This window comes from Penaeus japonicus, unplaced genomic scaffold (genome assembly GCF_977035675.1).
Source record: "Penaeus japonicus unplaced genomic scaffold, GWHDUDI00000001_assembly GWHDUDI00000017, whole genome shotgun sequence".
Taxonomy (NCBI): Eukaryota; Metazoa; Arthropoda; class Malacostraca; order Decapoda; family Penaeidae; genus Penaeus; species Penaeus japonicus.
In genome coordinates this window covers 23,115,282-23,124,442 of record NW_028234419.1, presented here as the reverse complement: position 1 = coordinate 23,124,442, position 9,161 = coordinate 23,115,282, and the positions used below count along the sequence as shown (strand labels likewise).

General features: G+C 48.1%; 1 protein-coding gene across 8 annotated transcripts in view; it reads left to right on the top strand.

The window, feature by feature from the left end:
• The window catches only part of LOC122246580 (protein gustavus), a 141,599-nt gene extending 132,438 nt beyond the window's left edge, over nt 1–9,161 (top strand). For 7 of the 8 annotated variants that reach the window (XM_043005226.2, XM_086546149.1, XM_086546148.1 and 4 more), the window contains 5 exons: nt 5,939–6,132; nt 6,458–6,643; nt 6,920–7,067; nt 7,275–7,433; nt 7,695–9,161. In XM_043005226.2, coding sequence (XP_042861160.2) covers nt 5,939–6,132; nt 6,458–6,643; nt 6,920–7,067; nt 7,275–7,433; nt 7,695–7,831 — 824 coding nt within the window. In that variant the 3' untranslated portion in view covers nt 7,832–9,161. Of the gene's footprint in view, nt 1–1,719; nt 3,086–5,938; nt 6,133–6,457; nt 6,644–6,919; nt 7,068–7,274; nt 7,434–7,694 lie in introns of those variants that run through there. The other variant, XM_086546144.1, reaches the window with a different exon arrangement.

The window sequence follows — 9,161 nt, the reverse complement described above, 5'->3', positions numbered from 1 at the left end:
ATACATTCTTTCTCTTTTTGTTTATTTTATTTTATTCTTTTATTTTATTTTTTTCTCTCGTTTGTATGTTTGTGCAATGAGTTCATCCGGTTTGACGTTGCGCCTTGCGTTGGTCACATGTTTAACGGCTTTTGGAAAGTTCCGATGTCTATTTTGTCTCGAAAACTTATGAAGACAACGAGTTTAATTGTTCTCTATTATGAACAGAGAAGACTAGGTCTATTTTTTCCATTTTTTTTTTATATAGAAGTAGTAGGTCTAGAAGAATAAAAAAAATCTGGATTTCTTTTTCTCTCTTACGAACTAAAACTTCTAGGCCTATTCGAATTTTCCTTCCGATTCAGAAAATCCGAAGCAACAACAAGGCCAGAGACAGACAGGATCATGGAGAAAGCGAAAGGGGGGGAGGGAGGGGGGCTGAGCGAGGAAGGACTTCCCATGCCGTCATACCAGCAAGGCAAGTCATGACGTCACACTTCCAACTCACTCCTTTATCTAAGAAACGTTTCCTTCGGCTCCGCTCTCGTCATGGCGGCGACCACGTGGATTCGATGCGCTAGTTCCAGTTTGAGGGATATTAATGATCTATATCCTTGTGTTTATATTTGTCTGTAGGGATTATTAGACACGTCTGTATGTCCTCCATATCTTGTATTGATTTTTTAAAACTTTGCCGTAAACAACACATTTTGGTTAGCATATTGTTCCTATTATGTTATTATTAATTGTTATCAGTTAATATTATCATTATTTTTATTATCATTATTTTTATTATTATCATTATTTTTATTATTATCATTATTTTTATTATTATCATTGTTTTTATTATCATTATTTTTATTATCATCATTATTATTATTATCATTATTTTTATTATCAATATTTTTATTATTATCATTATTTTTATTACTATCATTATTATTTTTTTATTATGAATTATATTATAATTGAGTATTATTGTTGTTGCTGTTAGTAATATTAGTTATTAGTAGTAATTATCATCATTATTATAATCATCACCATTATTAGTAGTAGTTTTCTATATTATTACTATTAATGTTATTGTCCATTTTCGCAAGTTCCATCAATCTATAATGTAGCCCTTCTTATTTGGCTTTATTACGATAACTAATGCAGATTATAAATCATACGCGTGGCAATTTTATTTTGTTAAGAATTTCACAAAACTGGGTGAACGCCAATTGGTCTGCGACATTCGTAAAATGCTTATTACGCTCATGCTAATGAGTGAACTGGTACTGATTACACAGACGGGTGTTTTGTGTTGCAAATGTTGCAGTGAATGATTTACCTGTCGGCTGAGTCTCTCTCTCTCTCTCTCTCGCCACGGTTGCATAACTAATAATTCCGACAGGTACAAAAACTTGGGCTCTGTGCCAATGTTGAGTTCTTTCAATGTCCATCGGATTTTGCCTTACTCGCGTGTTGTGTGGTGACGTCATAGGTATTCTCTCTTTCTCCCTCTCTCTCTCCCCTTTTCTCCCCCCCCCCCCCCCCTCATTCTCCTCCTCCGTGTGAGTCAGCCTTTTCTAGTACCTTTACTCCTCCCCCTCACCCCCTTTCTCCTCTCCCTGTTTCCCTCCCCTCCCCTCCCCCCTCCTCTCCCTGTTTCCCTCCCTCTCCCCCCTTCCCCTCCTGCTCCCCGCTCCCCCCCGGCGCGGATGTTGGCATGGTGGCTCCCGCGTCGCCTCGGGGGCAATATAGCCACGTGCCACCTGGGCATCCCACTCAGTTCTGGTGTGCCGAGCCGCAGTGTGGTCGTGTGCTTGCTGGCCCCTTCATTCGTTCGTTCGCTCGCTCGATCTCTCGCTTACCGCGTTCAGTTTTACGAGCCACGATCGCTGTACTGTTATTGTTGTGACAAGTGTTTTTGTTTTGGTGTGGGGAGACAAGCCTCGTCTTGGAACTTTTGAGTGTGAAGAGAACGTTTCATTTGAAAGAGTGTTTGTTTTTTTGTTTTTTTCTAAACTGTGCTTTTGACATCGGTCGTTTTGTCGTGACCTTTGACCGTGCTGTGTCACAGAGGAGATGATGGCCAACTCCACGGCGGAGTGTGGGCGGGAAGGGTGCAGTGTTAGCGAGTGTAGTGGAGGTAGTGGTTGCGGCTGCGGCGGCGGCAGCAGCAGCGGGTGCGGGCGTGCGAGTCCCAGCGGCCGAGTGGCTCAGTTCAGCAGGCAGCGCCGTGGCGAGCGCACCGCTGCCGCACACCCGTCCGCCGCCGCCAGCGCGCTCCTCAACAACCACTCGTGCACGAATAATTCCCACCCGGATATTTACACGAAGCTCTACCACCAAGACCAAAGGGCCGAGAGCAGTGCGGGGGAGCTCGAGGACGGCTCAGCAGCAGACAAGAGCGAGGCTCGGCCGCAGGGGGACGAGTACAGCTCCAGCAGTGCTGAGGGAGGCGGAGCTCAGCACGGGCGCAGGCGACACAGCGGAACGGAGCCCATCGGGGGCGGCGGGGCTCTGGCGCGCCACGTGTGGTCACATCAGAGGATCGCTCGCTCCCTCTCTCGGGAGGGCTTCTTCCCGACGCCCAACGAGCATCACCCCGCCCTCGTCAGGCCCCTGGCGGCCCTCGGCGACCTGTCGGCGGCGCACCCCGACCTGCCCGCGCGCCTGCACCACCTGGCCGCCCTGCTTTCCGCTCACCCCAACTCCCAGCGCCAGAGCCCGAATGTTCCTCCTGTGCTGAGTCCCGCTGATGCTGCTCTCCTAGCGGCCCTCGCGCGGCTGCCCCTGCCCCAGGCGGGCACGCAGGCCTCGTCGCGGCCAGCTGTGCCTCCTGCAGTCAGCGCCTCGGCTCCCGCGACGCCCGAGAGCGTAGGCACCGCCAGGTGGCCCTCCATTTCGTCACTCAACACCAACGCGGAGCTCGAGGACACGAGCGCCCCTACGTGGCCCTCCAGGACCTCGTCCTTGGTCTCGTTCGCGTCGCTCCCGGACGACGAGTCCGACGACTCCTCCACCGACGAAGAGGAGTACGGCGAGGACATGATGGCGGGCGGTGACCTCGTGGCGCCCCAGCCCCACTACGACCATCATGCCTACCACATCTATTACGGTAAGAGGCCAGGCCTTCGCTGCGGTGTACGGACGCCGAGGCGAGGCAGTGGGTGCGTGTACATGTGCAGTGTTGTACCGACACACGCCACCGGTAGTGGGGGAGGGGTGAGGGAGGGAGGGAGGGATGGAGGCAGGCAGGCAGCGCAGTCCTCACTTTGAAGGTCAGCCTTTGTTACCACGCTCCTGCTGCCCTCACACACCTGCTGCCTGCCTGCTTTGCTTCTGTCATCGGCGTGTTCATTCATTCGTTTGTGTGTTCCTGGACGATGGGCTCGAGCGGAGTTCTCACCACGGCTGATATGCGCTCCCCCAATCAGTGGTAAATCTAGCACTCCTACCCCCCCTCCCTCCCTCCCTCCCCTTTGCGAAACGTCAAGTTCAACTTCTTTGTAATTACTCTGCGCTACTGCTTCTCAGTCGGTCGGCGCGTGATGTGTAGTCCCCGACATGCATTCCTCGTCGGCTGAGCGTAGTTTCCACAGGGGGCTCTCTGGTTATTGATTGTAGCGTGAGGTTTGCTGGTGTAGAATGGGATGTAGCGCGGGTGTAGGTGCAGTTGGTGTAGTAACGTGGTGGGTCAGGGGGTTGTGATCGTGACCACTTCTCCGCCCGCACCCCAGCCGCCCGTCTACGAACCTACCTTGCTTTCAGTGTAGTCAGTTCGGGTGTTTCCTGCACGTATTTCGATCTATGATTTATTCTGTTCGGAGCAGAGAGGGATTAGCTTTCTGGGTAACTTGCTGTTGCTGGTTAGGGTGTCATTACCTGCGCTGTTCACATGGCCTTCAGCTTTTTTTTTCTGTCGCGTTCAAGGTTATTTTTTTGGGGATAGATTTAGCGGCTAAATTTCGTGGTGGCAAAGGCGCCATCGCCTTCGTTAGTACAGGTCCTTGACACGGCCTGCTATCTCTGGAGTGTTGTGTCAACGGGGAGCAGATGGGGCGATAGCGGATGGATGTTGATTCTGGGGGCAGCTGGGCGGATTTGTAGCCTCGTGGGTTTGTTTTTCACACGCGGGATCCCAATTTTAGCATATCGATTGGAAGTTCGATTAATGAGGGTCGTTAGAGGGCGACAAGGAAGCCAGAGAATGGAGGAAGAGTGTGTCGTGCCCTCTCGCTCCTATGGTCAGGCCGCTCCCCTCCCCTCCCCTCCCCGGCCTCCCAGCCCTCCTCCCCCATCACCCAGCTGGGCCACAGTCAGCTGATTGGACTGACGTCATCGTTCGCTTCCACACTCGGCTGAGTATGCAACCTTTTGGGTCGGACAAACACCAGTGGATGTTTGTCGTTATAGTTAGAGATCAGCTTCCTTTTTTCTATGATAGGGTTGATAAGTCTCGTGATGTCGGAGAATGGTAGGTCTTGGCTGGATGTTGGCGGGAGAAATACCTTTGGGCGTGTAATGGTAGTTTAGGTTTCCGGCGTGGGTTTCCGGCGAGCGGCAGCCTGGGTGGGGCGGGTGTTCCTCACGTAAGGTTTCCGGCGGGTGTAGGAAAGGGGATATCCGTCGTCACACACACACATGCTCCTCCTGTATCACTTGCAATGTAACTTACACCACTTACAGATCTTCCTGCAGGAGGAGGAGGGAGAGAGGGAGGGAGGGAGGGGATAGGGATAAGGGAGCTGCGACAAATCACGTTGGTTCGGCGATGTTAATGAGAGCGTCGGAGATGCTTCCCCCGTAATTAAGAGTGTGGGAATCGGCGAGACAAAGAAGCGATGCGCTCGGTAGTGGCGGCAGGTTCTTTTCACCCGGAGAGCTGGACTGTTTTCGCTTTGGCCGAGCCTTTCGTTTTCCACCGAGGCGTCCATGTGCTCTCTCTCTCTCTCTCTCTCCTCTGGCCTGTATGGTGGTGGCTGTAGCTTTTATCGATGCGAGTGTTCACGTTGTCCATTGTGAACGGTGTGGCTGAGTACTGTCTATTTTGTTCTGAATGACGTCTGCCGTATCCGGGACCCGTTCTACCTGCCTGCCTGCCGCTCTAGGCCGTCCGCTGGGTAACCCTATCATCTTCCTTCGAGCGCGCACGGAGCATTTCCCTTTGTATCGCGGCCGAACCCGATGTGCGCTGGCTCTTTGTTATCAAGGCGAGATTGCAACCACACTTTTTGGGAGTGGAATGTTGAGTGGAACGTTCCCGTGGATGGGTTCAGCGTGTGAGTGATGTTTACGTGCGTCATGTTGGGGCTGGTTCATCGTGGTGAGGCTAGAAGCACATCGCGACCCTGGCCTTGACTGTTACATGCCCCCCCCACCCCCACTCCCACCCCTCCTCCCTCCCGTCCCTCGTCCTCTCCCTCCACCTCCACCCCAACTCGCCATTCCTGTACTTCTGGACATCTCATTCTGCGTAGTGTAGATTGTGAGCCATATTCTGAGAAATGACGAATGCGTCAGAAACTCTCTGTCGTGGCTAATATGCTTGCACATGTTTTTGACATTTCCTTATTAGGGTAGCCAGGTTCTCAGGAAATCTCACGTTAACGGAGCCTAGGGATCATTATCTACATATTTTCCCTATTCGAGTCTCGCCCTTAAAACCTTGAATCGTGAATGTAAATACAGAGAGCTGATTCCATGTGATTCAAAGCCATTGTTCGCCGTTTTTGAAGGTCGGGTGAAATGGCCAGATGATTTATGGTGTCTCGCAAAAATGGTTGCGAATAACAGATGCAAGGACAGGTTTCGTTGCATTGCCTCACCTCGCGTGACGGGTAGCATTATGATACATATCTTTCAAGAGGAATTGCACACACACAAAAATGCCTAAAAGCAGATAATGTAATCGCATCTTCCCATCATCTTTATCATGACTAAACTAACGTGCAGTTTCCTTGTTCCTCAGGTGGTATGAAGTCAGTGGGTCGGGGAGAGGGCGGGTCTCTACAACCTCGCCTGACCCGGGAGCTAGCCATGTCCCCCGACTACACCAGGCCCAAACGGCTGGACCTCCTCCTCGACATGCCTCCCGTCCCTCGAGACACGTCTCTCAAGCACGCGTGGAATGCCGATGATAGGTCGCTCAACATCTTCGTCAAGGTTGGTGCTACTTCTCCGGTTGGGGTTTCCCTCTGCTTTCTTGCGTTGAGGGTAGTGTGTGTGTGTGTGTGTGTATGTATATATATATATATATATATATATATATATATATATATATATATATATATATATATATATATATACATACATACATCGATATACATATACATAGATATACTTGTGTGTGTGTTGCTTTCATGTAGTATGAGAATGATATTTTGTTGTGTATATGTGATTTTGCCCAACATGATTGATATCTATCATGTTATTTCTCGCGTGGAAATGAAAAAAGAACGAGGTTTTTAATAGCCGCTCTACCTTCCAGGAGGACGACAAGATGACGTTCCACCGGCATCCAGTAGCCCAGAGTACAGACTGCATTCGAGGGCGGGTAGGATACACGAGGGGCCTTCATGTGTGGGAGATCAACTGGTCCACCCGGCAACGTGGGACTCACGCAGTAGTCGGAGTAGCAACAGCAGAAGCTCCTTTACATTCTCAAGGCTACCAGGTATGTTGGCAAACTCTGATTTTTGGTGAAGACCCACTGCTTGGGAAGGGTTTTAGTAAAATCAGGTCTATATTTTAGATTTGCTTTTCAAATACCTGATTTTTGTGGCTATGGTTCACAGTAGATAGAGAGGGAGAGAGAGTGTGAGCTTTGATAAAGGTATTGATTTTTTTTTGTAAGATTTGGTTACAAAACTCCTTTGTACTAACATGAGCTTTGTTAACAAAATTCCTTATTACCGACATGAGTTTTAACACTATTCCTTTTTACCAACAGAGTTTGGTGGGCAGCAACGACCAGTCATGGGGCTGGGATTTAGGACGAAATAAGTTGTACCACAATGCTAAGCAGGGCAACTCAGGCATTACATATCCTTCTCTATTAAACAATGACGAGACTTTTGTCGTACCAGATAAATTTTATGGTAAGCACGTGTATTTCTTTAACATATTTTATTAATATATATATATATATTTAGATAAATGAATGATATTTTTATCAACTTAATTCTTGAAAAATATGGAATGATATATATATTGTTTTCTCTCTCAAAATGTTAAATAACTCTCCCAAGTTTAGATGCAAAATCATTCTTTGACATGTTTTTAAATTGATTCTTTCTTCCTGACAGTTGTTCTTGACATGGACGAAGGCACTTTGGCATTTGTTGTGGAAGGCCAGTACTTGGGGGTAGCGTTCCGAGGGTTGAAAGGCAAGAAGCTGTATCCTATTGTCTCGGCAGTGTGGGGTCACTGCGAGATCACGATTAGATACATAGGCGGCCTAGATCGTAAGTTGCTCTTGTCCTCTACCCTTTACGTGTGGAAATGTTATCTTTTGATCTGATGATAAAGTCACTTGGATTGGTTTGCTGATCTGTTGTATTTTGGATTGTTGAATCAGTGAAAATTTGGATATTTGTATAATCTGCAAGCTGTACCTCTTGAAACTAGTTTTTTTTAATTAATCTCATCTTGACGATTAAATGCTGAGAGAATAATGTTTGTGTGTTTTACAAAGGTATGTTCTAACAATAGCTATTATTTTTCAGCGGAACCCCTGCCACTGATGGACTTGTGTCGGCGTGTGATACGGCAGGCGGTTGGAAAACAGCGCCTCTCGCGAATCGAGGAGCTCAATCTTCCACTCTCTATCACGCAGTACCTTTTGTACCACGACCGCAGGTGATAGTCGGAGGCAGCTGGCCCAATACCTGCAGCCCCTCCACAGCTAGCCACCAGGCCCCCCCCTCCTCCGCACCTCTGAAAGCCTGCGCCGAGGGAGTCGCTCTGTAGCAAGTTAGAGCGACGGCGGACGAAGTGGGATAAAGCGTCTACAGCATCAGTTGTTTGATAATCAAAACATCCTGTTTTGAAGATGTTTTATAAGAAATAACCTGTGCCATGAGGCATGTTTAGTTTATCAGCATAATTTTATGCTCCAATTTGTTTCCTTATGGAATATTAGCAGGTTTTGAACCAGTGTAGGCAATTTCATTTAGACGGCCGTAACCACTGGCCTGTGCAACCGTACTGCAGGTAGACGCAGTCAAGTGCATATGCGGGACTCTTAGATGTACGTTTATGTCAGTGTGTGTTAGTGTGGCCAAGAGCCATTGTGATAGACCAGGTCAGACAGGCATGTTGCCCCCACAGCCACCCCACTCAGGTACCCAGCCGGGAATCGTGGCGAAGGAGTGAGTCAGTGTTTGTGTTGTGGTGTAACATTGTGACAAAGACAACTAGTGTTTTAGGTGAAAAACTTGACCAAATGAGTGAAAAGAGGTTTCAAAGAGACTAATGCTGAAACTGAAAGGAAAGTGTGAAAACTTTTTAACCCAGAACCGTGGTGGGTGGCATCCGTCTGACCAGTGAGCCGATTGGTGAAGTGTTCATTGCAGGCCAGCCTTGCATCTCTCCTCACCGCCTCTCTCGCATTTTGTTCTGGAGACATTGTAGCGTAAGGTCGAGAGAGAACTGACGGACCCCAGCAGTGCTGCTGGCTGGCTCAAGGGTGACGTGGGAGGTTCTTGTATTGCCCCTAGTCCGTACTCTAAATCTCTGGCTCTGAAATGGATGCTTCACTGTTTTTATGTCTTTTTTACACAATTATTTAATGTGAAATTTTTTTGAAAATACTGTATTGTCCATTACCAATATGTGAGATGGCCATTTGGGGGCTCTGTAGACTCCATAATCCTAAACAGACTTGGTTGCTGGTTCTCATGAGTTCCTTCTACTTGGTTACCTCATGGCCGGACCTCAACATGGCTGTTGTTCGTCATATAACCATCAACATAGTTGTTGGTGATATATCATGGAGTTCCCTCATTGTATCGTATGCTTAAGTATTTTTTTTTAAAGTGCCATTTGCAGTAAGACTATCTGGTAGGACTGTGTCACGAGCTCAACCAACCAGCATGACATGGCATCAAGATCTACTGTTCTAGTGTGTTATACTGCAACGTCTCTCACCTAGTACGCATCTTTGTACAAAAATATTAAATATTAATATAGAA